We start from the raw sequence: 12,561 nt of genomic DNA, 5'->3' as shown, positions 1-12,561 counted from the left end.
CCCCCCACCGCCCGGATCCCGGCGCTGCCCCCTCCACAGCGCAGGTCGACCAAGCTGCTGGATGACCCTGGGGCTGGTTGAGGGACGGGGCCTGGGGCCCCCTCTGACTCACCTCCTCTGGAATCTGTGAGAAGGAAGGGCGAGGGGAGTCAGGGCAGGGAGGAGGTGACCACCCTCAGAGTCCCCTCCCTGTCCCCTCCTCACCTCTCTGACCCCTCCCTAGCCCTTCCTCCCCCATCTGTGCCCTCTGCCCCTTCTCCGCCCGCTCTCTCCCCTCCTGCCCTTCTGACGCCAGCCCTCCTCACCCCATCCGATCCCCCACTGGCCCCACCGTTCCATGACTCCCTGTTCCCTCATGCCTCAGCTGTCCCACGGTCTCACCCGGAACACGTGGAAGCCCACGGTGAGGTAAGTGAGGCCCTTGGCCCTCAGGTGCCGCCGGTTGCGTTGGATGAGTGACAGGAGGACCGTGCACTTGGGGGTGCGGCCCCCCTGTGCAGGGCCCCGAGCCCCTGCTGCCCCCCAGCCCCCCCAAGGCCCCTCCTCATCCTCATCCTCCTCCTCATCAGGCTCCAGCAGCGTCAGCCGGAACTGGGGATTGGTCCAGAAGGTGTCTAACAGAGGAGAAAGAAATGGGGCTCCCCAGTGTGCCACAGCCCCCTCCCCCCAGCTTGCCTCTCAGGGCCCTCCCAGGCCTCACCAGCACTCGGCTGGCTCCCACCAGAGTTGAAGCCGCGCACCCAGCGGCCTTGGAAGGTGTGGATGTGCCAGCCGCCTCCCGCCGGGCTGGGACCCAGCACCTCTGGGCTCAGTGAGCAGATCTGGACGGTGTCGAAGTGGTGGAGGAAATCCTGCAGCTCCATCCTGCAGAGCGGGCAGCAGTCAGCCCCTGCCCGGTCCCTGCCTCACCAGGGCCCCCAGGCCAGGCCTCCACATAGCTCCAGACCCAAGAGGTGACCCTGCATCGCAAAGACCTCCTAAATTTCTTCAACATGCCAAGTACCCTTCAGTCTCCAATAATAACTCCCAAATCACTGAGCCCTCGAGTTCCCCCGAATTTCTCCAAATCCTCAGAAATGGCCCCACAAATTGCCAAGATTTACAAACTCCCCCCAAAGTATCATCAAATTGCCTTCAATCCCCAAATATCAAGACCTTGAGACTCTCAATTATCAGCAAGTATCCTTCAGCTCCTCAACGCTGCCAAATTTCAAGTGCCCCAAATGTCACCAAGTGTCCCTTGATTAACCTAAATCCTGCCCCATCCCCTTACAACCTCCAAAGATTACTATGCCTCCAAATTCCCCTAATATTACCACCAATATGGACAGTTTCTCCCCATTAGGACGCAGCCCCATGAACTTTTCTCATGTCCTTGCACGCAGGACTCGTCCCTCCTAGAGCTGGGCCCGAAGAACTCACCAGAATTCACCATCCTCCTTTTTCACCAGCAGAGCCTCTCGCCGATCGGGGGGGAGTGCGTCCCAGCGTGGACAGCTGGAGAGACTGGGGTGTGAGGGGCGGGCAGGTGGAGTTGGGCCCCCCAGCTGCCCCAGACCCATCCCACCTGTCACTCCAGGCCCCGGTCCACTCCACGCGGCCCCACGGGTTCCGCAGCCTCAGCAGCCGCAACTTGGCGAAGCCCAGGGACACCTGAGGGCAGCATTGTCAGTGGGGGTGGCACCTGGACACCCCCTGCCGGCCCACCCACCATGTGGGATAGTCACCTTGTGCGTGCCTGTGACTGAATATGCATGTCCCTTCACCAGCCCGTCTTCTGTACGGTACTCGCCCCGGTCACTCTGGGTCAAGGACAGGCCTTGATGAGGCCGAGGCGGGGGATGGGAGGGGTGCTGCTTCTCCCTGACCCCCAATCTCCCACCACCAAAGCAGGAGCCCATGAGAGCACTGAGCTGAGTGGCACAGGGCTCAGAGAGGGTGCCGGGGTTGGTGGGTGAAGGCAAGAGAGGAAGGAGACAGAGGGGGATGGAAACAAACAAAACCAGATGGAAAGAGGAGAGAGAGACACAGAAACAACGAGAGATACAGAACAGACAGAGAGACAGACACAAAAAAGAGAATCAGTAACCGAGTAAGTGAATGAATGAGTGAATGAGTTAGACCAACTCAATGAATGAATGAATGTGTGATGGGGTCACGGATGACACACAACCCAAGCTAAACCCATGACAATCAATCCGGGACTTGTGTTGAAATTCTCAGAAAGAGGCACTTTTTTTTTAAACCTCTGGGGTGGTGGGAGATATCTGCAGTTATGGGGGACCCTTTTGGTTTTTTTGAGGGGGGACCCTTTTATGCCCATGAGGGGAAAGCCTGTCTGAGAGGGAAGCTAACACAGAACTGGAATAGAAAAACACAGTTGCCTCATCCTCTGAGCACCTGGATCCAGCTGTGCCTGAAGCTTGCCTGTGAGCACACACAGACGTCCTTTTGACTTACTCTGGTTTGATTTGTGAGAGAGAATAAGCCAACAGCAGAAGGTGAGAAGAGAAGGACACAGGAAGCAGCCCCTGCCCCCAGCTCTGACCGTATCCTGGTGGGGGTCCGCATGGGAGTCCACCTCTCTCACCAGGGCAGTGGCACCCACAAGAGACTCCTTGGCCAGGGCATGGCGCAGGGCAGAGAAGAGGCCTAGGGTGTTTTGTCTCAGATAGAGCACCTCGCCCACACCACCTGTGAAGTCCACGAAAGCCTCGTTCATGTGGCCACCTCGCATCACCTCATAGGAGCCGTGGAGCCTGTGGGAGCAGATCCGGGTGGGGGGCGAGGCACGCGTGAGCATCTCAGGCATCCCCCTGGGATCTGGGGGCCTCTATCCCAGGGTGTGCGATCCCCAGGGGCTATCCCCAAAATTTTCAGGTTTTTGCAGTGGGTGACTATGGCACACCCAGGAAGCCTTTGGAAATTGGGCCTATGATCCCTGGGGCCAATGGGTCTGTGAGGTTTGGGGGTCCTGGGAGAGCTGTGTCAGAATTCTGGGAGTCCTGGCACGGTGTCTAAAACTTTGAGTCTCTGGGAGATGTCTGCTTTGGGGGTAATCCCGATGGGGACTTGTCAGGGATTTCAGAGCCTCAGGATGGAGAAAGGCAAAGATCTGAGGGCCCCAGGGATTACACCCAGTATTTTGGGCATGCTTTGGATTTCTCAATGAACCAGGAGAGGCTGTCTGAGATCACAGGTCACCTGAAGGGATAAATCTTACATTTGGTGAATCCAGGGCCTGACAGATGAGATTTCAGGATCCTTAGAAATTATGGGTGACTGACTGGTGAGTCTCCAGAGATCTTTTGTGTGAAATGTCGATGGAGGAGGTGTTTGAGATTTGGAAGGCCCCAGGGGATGTTATGATATTAAAGTTCTCGGGCTGTGACTTTTTTGGGATCCTTTGTGGAATTTCTGGAAGATCCCAAAGGTTGGGGGACTCTGGTGGTCCCATGTGGCTTGAAGCCTGCTGCTGGGATTTGGGGTTGCAGCTAAGGGAGGGGTTGGGGTCCTTACTTTGCGTAGGCCTTTTCCAGGAGTGGAGCCCAGAACTCATTCCGCTGATCTGAGCGCACGAACATCAGCTTCCCCTCACGCACGGGCAGTCTGTCATCCACCACGACATCCACCCAGCAGCCAAACTGCCAGAGCTGGCGAGAGAAGGGACAGGGCCTGGGCTTGACTTCCAACCTCCAACCTTGCCTGGGCCCTAACGTCTGACCCCGGCTCTGCTGTGCCAGTCCCAGAGTCCAAAAATTACAGCCCCTAGGGGACAGTATCAACTGTGAAATCCATATCACCATGTCACCATGGGGGAAACTGAGGCACAGGCAGAGGAACTGAGCTATACCTGGAAATGGAAGACACCTGCATAGCCGTCTCGAAAGCCCTGTCCAGGGGGGACCACCCGGCACAAGAGTCGGGGGTACAGAGTAAGGGAGGCAGCAGCCGCAAGAAACCAGCAGTTACCTGGGAAGAAAGGCTAAGACTAGGTGAGGGTGGAAAGAGGAGACTGAGGCACAGGGAGAGGGGAGACCAAGGGGGAGGGGTGGGGAAGGGAGAGCCTCAGGACGAGGCTGTCAGGTCCCAGTTGCAACTTGCTGAAGCTGGAGGCTCCAGATGGACTCAGGGGTCTCACCCAGTTTCCCCTGACACACGTCCGTGCGGCTCATGTCTTCACAGATGAACTGCGGCTCAGCACAAAACTCCTGGGGGGGGATGGGGAGTCCAGGCCTCAGCCCAGGAGAGGGAGGGAAGGAGCGACTGGGAGGGCAGATGCCTGGGTCCCTTCTTGTCCTCCATCGCTCCAGAGTAACAAGGGCCTCCAACCTCATGAAAGGCCTGTGAAGCCTGTGGGCAGGTGTGTGGCTTCCCTGGGCCTCCCAGAACTCCGGGTGGCTGAGCCTACTCTGAGCCAGTCCCCAGTAGCCTCCTCCTCCCCCAGACCCAGGAGTCCAGGCCCCAGCCCCTCCTGCCTCAGACCCAGGAGTCCAGCCCCCAGCCCCTCCTCCCCCAGACCCAGGAGTCCAGCCCCCAGCCCCAATTTTACATGGGGTCTCATCCATTGCACTCCCTTGGCTTTCTCCGAGTCTGGCCCCAGCTGGTCATAGCCAAGGGCATCAGGGCCAGCAGGGAAGTAAGGGTCTTGGAACAGGATCCCAGAATCCAGGCAGGCTGCCCGGATTGCCTCATATCTCTGACCCCGAAAGGGCTGCAGGCCTCTGGCTCCAGCCCCTGCCTCCTCATCCACCAGCTGGATGGTGACCCTTCTGCTTCCGCACGCCATCTGAACACCCCGGGCTTGCAGGCTGGCCCCGAGCTCTTTAACCTCCTGAGTCACAGGGGCGGGGCCTCACCCCCATCTGAGCCCTGATGGGGGTCTTTAGGCAGTGAGGAGCCTTCCCTCGTTAATATTAATTGATGGTTTGGAGTGCCAGGGAGCAGGGACGCTTCTTCAGTGGTTTCCTCCCTGGGGCGTGGGGCCTTCAGTTGTGGCCAGGGTGGCAGCTTAATGGGCTTGGCCGGCAGCAGGAGGGAAGGTGGGCAGAGCTGAGGGAGGACCGGCCGCGCTGTGCCAGTGCCAAGAAGGAGGTCAGTGCGGGGTGTTTCTGCCTGCTCGTCTCCAAGGGGCTGAGCGGGGCAGAGAGGTCTGTTTGCCTCTGTGTGTGTCTCTCTCCACCTGATGGCCTTCCTCTCTCTCTGCCGTCCTCTCTCCCTTCCCCATCTCAGCCTCACTGTCTCCCCTCTCCATCTCTCATCTCTTTCTGTCTTTCCCGGTGTTCATTTGTTTCTGTCCATATCTGCCTGTGTCTCCATCCCTCTCTGTCTTTGTATTTCTTTCTGGGTGTCTCTGTTTCTTGCTGTGCCTGGCTGTCTGTCTTGTTTTTGCCTCACTATCCCTCTCCATATTTCTCCCTGTTCTTCTAACACACACAAGGCTCCTCAGTTGCCCGCCTTGGGACCCTAAGCTGCCCTCCAGCTCACTCTCCCTAAACCCTCAGGACCCGTCTCCTCCCTCCCCAACAAGGTAGACTGTAGCCTGGTTGCCCCAGGCACGGCTGACCATGGAGGCGCAGCCCTGTACCTTCCTGTGCTGTGCTGGGAGTCAGGGGCCCGCCTGTGACCATGATTGCTCTGTTCTGTCCACACTCGGGTCAGGGTCGCAGGGAGCACTATTTCTCCAAAAGGACTCTGGAGCCATTGCAAGAAATGAGAGAAATAGGTTCAGAGAGACAGAAACTCACCAGTATTTGTTCCAGTAGAGCCTTCATTCCCAGCGAGGTCTCCTGAGTCACCTAGCAGAGCCTTGTCACCTCACTGGTGCTCAGATGGCCCTCAAACCTTCTGGCATCCTTCCTCCAAGTGAGTCAATAGATATTGTCCAAGCCCCCTGGCTGCATGGCCACCAAAGAGGGGTTATAAAACAGGCTTTCCTCCTGCAGAAATGCCAAGACCACCCTCACCCTCAAGCGAGGCATATGACAGTGGTTACAGCAGGTGCCAGGATGAGGAGGAGAGGGCCTGGGGTCAGACCCCAGCTCTGCCACTCACAACTGTGTGTCTTTGGGCAAATCACTTAACCTCTCTGTGCCTGTTTTTTCATCTCTACAATGGGGGTGATAATAGGACTTCCCTTGGAGAGTTGTGAGAAGCGAATGAGTTAATACGTGGGATGTGTTCAGAGAAGTGGCTGACACAGTGTAGGTGCTCAACAAATGTTAGATGTTAGGAGTAAGTCCTGGGGTTCCATCCACGGGCATGCATCTCTGGCTCTGGGAGGCTGGTTCTGCTCTTTCCACAGTCACCTCTGCCATCTCACTGTCTGTTCTCCATATTCCCACCCCGCAAGGTCACAGCCCTTTCCTCTTTATTTGCCCATAAGTACCACAAACAATAGGACAAAGTATTTAATAAAACCTGAGTGACATCTTGCAGTGACCAGGAATCACCTACCCTGTGAAAACTGCCTGTCCCATGGTCCAGCCATTTGTCTCCGGCCTTACGCCCTTCACTGAAGGGCCATCCTGGCTCCCTGCAGGCCGGCCCATTCGGGGTTCTGTTCACCTCCCACCCCACAGGCAAGGGTTCTCTCATCACTCCCCGCATTACATCCAGGGTCCCAAATATCCCAGCCAGCATAAAAGCACCGCACCGATGGCAGCGTAGAGGATGTCTGCTGCTTTTCCGAGCCCAGCATCCCCTACCTCTCCTTGTAGGTGCATCCATTGTGTTTTGGGGATCCACCGGTCCCTTCTTTTGAAGCCCTGTGCCTTTGGTAGGCCTGGCCCCTCCCACCAGCCCCAGGGGAGGGTATTTGACCCAGATCAGCGATCTGAGCGGCCCTGGCCACACCCTGGCCGCACCCACTTGTTCAGAGCAGGTGAGGCTCCCCGCAGGCCTTTTGCTGGAGTCGTTGCAAGGGGCATTCTCTTTCCCTGGGGCCACTGAGGTGGCAGATTATAAACCCAGAGTGACTGGCATCTATTTTGGCCACCTTGTGGGGACACTCTGCCTGAGAATGAGGACAACGAAGAGCCAAGCAACGGGAGAGAGAGGAGATTCTCAGGAGCACAGAACCTCTGAATCCAGATGTGCTTGAAACATTAAAGGAGCCAATAGATTCTGCTCCTCTCTCTTTCCCCGTTTTTATTTTTATTTTATTTTATTTTTCTCACTAGCAACCAGAAAAAATCTTCCCAATATAATTAGCGTAATTTCTACAGAGATGCATCCGCCTGAACGTCTGGAACATCCACCCCTGTCGCTGCCGACACATGCATGGAGTCAGGGCATCTGTTGCCAGTTTGCCCCCGTTTGTTTACTCCAGCCCCGCCTCCTTACCTAATTGGAAAGTGTATTAGTCTGTTTCTGTTGCTTATAACAAAATACTTGGAACTGGGTGATTTATAAAGAAAACAAAATTTATTGCTTAGTGTCTGAGGCTGGGAAGTCCAAAGTCCATCTGGTAGTTGCAACAGTGACCCAGGGGTCTCACATTGTGAGATGGCGGAAGCAGAAAAAGCAGAGAGAGACAGACTCTCCTCTTCTTTTAAAGCCCTCAGAAGCAGGCCCCTGACCACCATTTTTAATCCATTCACTACTGCACGGGTCCTACAATCCAATCACCTCTTCAAGGCTCCACCTTTCAATAATCATAATAGGATTTCCCACCCTCTTAACAGTCACAGTGGGGGCTAAGTTTCTAATACATAAAACTTGGGGGATACTATTAGGCCTCACGGCTAGCTTAACATCAGCACAGCCAGGTTAAGCAACTTTCCCCCCTTCTCCCCCTCGTCTTTCCCTTTTCTGCTCCTGGAACTGAGCAGCAAAATTCCTCTCCTGGGAAGGGATAAACGTGATCGTTATCATCAAAGGAACGTCTTGTGGGTTGCAGGAGCTGGCTTCAGGCTGGAGTGCTTTGCACTGATATAGTAACGACACTAATTAGAAGCCGATGCCCTCACTGACCAGGTGTTAGCAGACCACAAGGGCTGTGTCACCTTGTATACAGTGATTTCGAAATTGCCCATTACTCTGCCAGAGAACCCTCAAAGGTTTACAAACCCCTGCTTTCCTTTGTTCAGGAGAACTGATCTGACTCAGTCTCCCCTCCACCTTGGTGGAATAAAGCCTCTTGGCTGAAATAGTGCTTGGCTCGTGTCTCTCTCTCTACCTTTTCTCCATCTCACTGGACCTAACAGAAAAAATTCAAGCTTCAGGGAATTGGGGGGTACATAATTGAATCCACTACAGAAAGTGTATTGTGTTCCGATTCACCGAATTAAGACGGCATTCGAATTATTAAAAAAAAATCTGTGTAAAACATCATGAAAATTAAAAGACCCACCACAGAGGAGATGTTTGTTACACATATAATAGCAAATGTTTACTCTCAATAAAGTGCTCACTGAGCTACCATGCACCAAGTACTATTCTAAGCACTTCACAGATATGATCTCATTTAATCCTCACCTGAGCTTGAGAGGTTAGGTTTACAGTAACTCCCATTTTACAGGTGAGGAAAGTGAGGCACAGAAGTATGATGCTTTGCCCATGCTCTCACAGTGGCAGAATCAGGATTTGAATCCAGCTGGTCTGGCTTACCAATTATACTGTATTGCCTCTCAAAGGATTAATATTCAGAATGTATAAAGAGCTCCTATAAATAAACAACAGTTGACCTGATAGAAAAATGGGCAAAATACATGAATAAACAATCCCAGAATCAACGTACAATAAGCATATGGAAACATGCTTGACCCCAGGGAAATGCTAATTAAGACCATATAAAATACCATTATACCTACTAGATCAGGAAGAAACTTAAGAAATCTGAAAATACTAAGTGTTGGTAGAGATGTGGAGCAACAAAACACCAATGGAAAGGTGTAGTTTGGTAAAAATTCTTTAGTAGACAATTTGGCATTACTTAGCAAATGCCCATCCTATGACCCAGCAATTCCACTCCCAGGTGTATATGTCTGTATTAGTCCGTTTTGTGTTGCTTAAATACACAGAACTGGGTAATTATAAAGGAAAATGAAATTTATTGCTTACAGTTTCTAAGGCTGGGAAGTCCAAAGTCCAACTGGTGGTGGTGACAGACCCAGGGATCTCACATTGCAAGATGGTGGAAGCAGAGAGAGCAGAGAGAGAGCAAGACAGACAGACTCTCCTCTTCTTTTAAAGCCCTCAGCATGGAGCCAGGGACCACACACCCCTCCCACAACCAGGCACACTGCCAGCACGAGGGAGCATGTCAAAAACATCACCTCCATGTGGGTAGCCCACTGCAGCCACCACAATAACCATGGCTGCTGTGAAAGTGACTAGACACCACAACCACCACACAGATGGTCCGCCAGCCACTGGAGTGCACTGACACAAAGAGAGTCACCAGCAGAGACCCAAGTAAAGAAGAGGATGTCTCTCCGCAAAGCCCATTCCAGAGTGACAGAAGAAGCATCTGCTCTACAATAATAGTGGGGGACCTGATCCCACCTCTCAGCATTGGACAGATCATCTAGGCAACAAATCAACAGAGTAACCATTATTCTTTCAGAAGGAGAGAAGAGATCTAGGGTAATTAGAGGGGGGAGGGTGAAAGGAGAAGGGGATGGGGAGAGATTGGACAAGGGGCATAAAGAATAAGTTCGATTTGTAACAATATATATGCTAGTAATATTGATTTGATCAACATATCTCAACGTTGAACCCCCAAAATATGTATAATCAATTTTGATTCAATAAAAAATTTTAAAAATAAAATAAATACAGCAATTAAAAAAAAAGTTCCCAAAGGAATCACAGGAGTCGCTGCAGGGAGGTGTGAGCAGATGAGGCATGAGCAGATGAGGCAGCACCTTGGGACCCTCCTTCGTAAGAGGAGCCGGGCCCACCCTGTGTGGTCTCAGCTGGGGTCAGAGTTGGGAATTGCACCCTAATCGTATTAACATACTGATCTTGTAGAAATTAAGGTGAGATGGAAAAATCATTCTTTTGCTAATCGAAATACATTTACAGATACTGTGTGCAGGCTAAATGTAGGCATCAGTAACCGTTGGATGCATAAATGAGTGGATTAATGAGAAAAAAAAACAAAAGCCCTCAGAACCACCCCCTGACCACCATTCTTAATCCACTCACTACTGCACGGTCCTACAATCCAATCTCCTCTTCAAGGCTCCACCTTTCAGTTACTATAATAGTTTCCCACCCTCTTAACAGTCACAGTGGGGGCTAAGTTTCTAATACATAAAACTTGGGGGACACAACCCAAGCTTCAGGGAGTTTTGGGGGGACACAATTCAATCCACTACAATATTCTAAAGAAATGCATATACATGTGTCCTAGGAGACACGTGCAAGAGTGTTTATAGAAGCACAGTGTGTAGTAGCAAAAAACTAAAAACAACTCAAATACCTACTGTCACCAAAATGAGCACGTGTGCTACACTCACGCACGGGAGACTACGCAGAAGTGAACATTAAATGAACTGCAGCTGCAAACATGGATGAATCTTAGAAACAGAAAGCCGAGTGAAAGAGCATGTCACAGAAGACTACCCAGCGTGCGAAACCATTCTTTAAAGAGCACTTTTGTTATGGACAATTTAAAACATAAACAAAAGTAGACAAAATGGTGTAATGAGCCCCCACATCCCCATCACCTACTTCAACAGTGGTTCACTCATGGCCAATCCAACATCACTTACACCCACCCCCCATATAATTCTGAAGCAGATCCCAGACATCATTTCATTCCCTCAGTAAATATTTCAATATATTTCTCTAAAAGATAAAAACTCTTAAAGAAGACTGTAACCTGGGCCGGCCCGTGGCTCACTCGGGAGAGTGCGGTGCTGATAACACCAAGGCCGCGGGTTCGGATCCCATATAGGGATGGCCGGTTTGCTCACTGGCTGAGCGTGGTGCTGACACCAAGACAAGGGTTGAGATCCCCTTACCGGTCATCCTTAAAAAAAGAAAAAAAAAAAAAGAAGAAGACTGTAACCTGAATAGCAATCACACCTAAGACATTAACAATAATTCCTTAATATCACCAAGTTCCCACATTTCCAATGGTCTCATAAATGTCATAAAATTGTTAGTGAATTATTTGCTTGAATCATAACCCAAATAAGGTGGATTAACTGCAATTTATTGACATGTCTCTTAAATCTCTTTTAATCTAAAGATTTCTTCTTTCAGCTTTTTTTCCCCCACCCTTACAATTTTTGTTTGCTGAAGCCCAGGGTCATCTATCCTGGATAGTTTCCTACAGTCTGGATCTGGCTGGTGCTCCCCTGGTGGCATTTGACACATATCTGTCTCCTATAATCCCTGTGACCTGGGCATTAGTTCTAGATGCTTTATTGGTTGCAGGCTCAATTTTTCAGTAAGGCGACTTCCTAGAAGGTGTTTGTTTTTCCTACCAGGAGGAGGCATGTGCTATACCTCGTCTCTGCATTTGTGATGTTGGCAGCAGGTACTCAGCGCCTACATCCACTGATGCAAATGGAGACTGCAAAAATGGTAACATCCTAATTCTATTGTTTTGTCTTCATATCTTAGCTGGAATATTATACAAAGGGACTCTTCCCTTAGTACTGTTTTGTTGCCCTGAGGTGCAGTTCATAAAGGGTGAGAGAAATCCTTGATTCTTTCCCTTTATTTACCAGTTTTCAGAGCAATGCTAGCTTCTTAAATACCCAGATGTGTCAGAATTCCTTTAGAGAGCCTTCATTGGAACAGATGACCTAGTGGGGAAAGGCCTATCTCCAATTCTTGGCAGCTACTGATAACTACCAAAAAGAGCTGACACTTGAACCTGACTAAATCGGCCTAAGTCCATTTGCATCAAGAGGTGAGTGTGCTTGGGCCGGCCCCGTGGCTCCCTCAGGAGAGTGCGGCACTGGTAGCGCCGGGGCCGCGGGTTCGGATCCTATATAGGGATGGCTGTTGCACTCACTGGCTGCGCGTGGTGCAGACCACACCGTGCCGAGGGTTGCGATCCCCTTACTGGAAAAAAAATAATAAAAGGTGAGTGTGATTGAAAATGAAGCCCACTCAGAAGGCAGCAGAGTGGAGACCGGAGCTGCCTAGACCAGCTAGAGATAAAAGAGTCCCTGAGACGCAGTTAGGCCCAAACAGAGCCACATACGCTGCTCTGTAAGTTTGATGAGGTTCCAGCAGGCTAGCCTCCTAGGTGCTCTGAAAGCACCTTTCATGAAAGGTTCATTTGCAGTGAACTTGACCATAGATAGCTTTGAGGACCGTATTCAGTTAGCACCAGGCAACCAGAATCCCTCTGGAACTATTGGGTGGACACAGGATCACCTGAGCTCATGCCTTGGGCACAATTCCTGAAGGTGAATGATGAAAGTTTATTAGATTATTATACGCTGTTCAAACAAGGGTGGGAAGTATCTAAAATATTTTAGCCAACATTGCATGCTGCCAATTTCACCAATAAGAACTGTTTTTAACACCTACTATGCTAATTAACAAACCACTAAATGCACAAATGAGAATCCAGTTCTTTTTTTTTTTTTT

General features: G+C 51.2%; 1 protein-coding gene across 5 annotated transcripts in view; it reads right to left on the bottom strand.

Annotated features, from left to right (window-relative positions):
- CAPN12 (calpain 12) overlaps positions 1-4,446 on the bottom strand; it is an 11,010-nt gene extending 6,564 nt beyond the window's left edge. For 2 of the 5 annotated variants that reach the window (XM_008573941.1, XM_008573942.1), the window contains exons 1-10: positions 4,142-4,446; positions 3,854-3,972; positions 3,520-3,653; positions 2,549-2,759; positions 1,728-1,802; positions 1,568-1,653; positions 1,423-1,497; positions 701-864; positions 382-614; positions 113-124 (exon numbers count right to left, since the gene is read on the bottom strand). In XM_008573941.1, the coding sequence (XP_008572163.1) occupies positions 113-124; positions 382-614; positions 701-864; positions 1,423-1,497; positions 1,568-1,653; positions 1,728-1,802; positions 2,549-2,759; positions 3,520-3,653; positions 3,854-3,972; positions 4,142-4,337 (1,305 nt within the window). In that variant the 5' untranslated portion in view covers positions 4,338-4,446. The remainder of the gene's footprint in view (positions 1-112; positions 125-381; positions 615-700; positions 865-1,422; positions 1,498-1,567; positions 1,654-1,727; positions 1,803-2,548; positions 2,760-3,519; positions 3,654-3,853; positions 3,973-4,141) is intronic. The other 3 variants (XM_008573943.1, XM_008573945.1, XM_008573946.1) reach the window with 2 other exon arrangements.
- Positions 4,447-12,561: the final 8,115 nt, after the last annotated feature.

Source organism: Galeopterus variegatus, unplaced genomic scaffold (genome assembly GCF_000696425.1).
Source record: "Galeopterus variegatus unplaced genomic scaffold, G_variegatus-3.0.2 Scaffold973, whole genome shotgun sequence".
NCBI lineage: Eukaryota > Metazoa > Chordata > Mammalia > Dermoptera > Cynocephalidae > Galeopterus > Galeopterus variegatus.
Note: the sequence above shows the minus strand (reverse complement) of the source record. Positions and strands in the feature narration are given on the sequence as shown.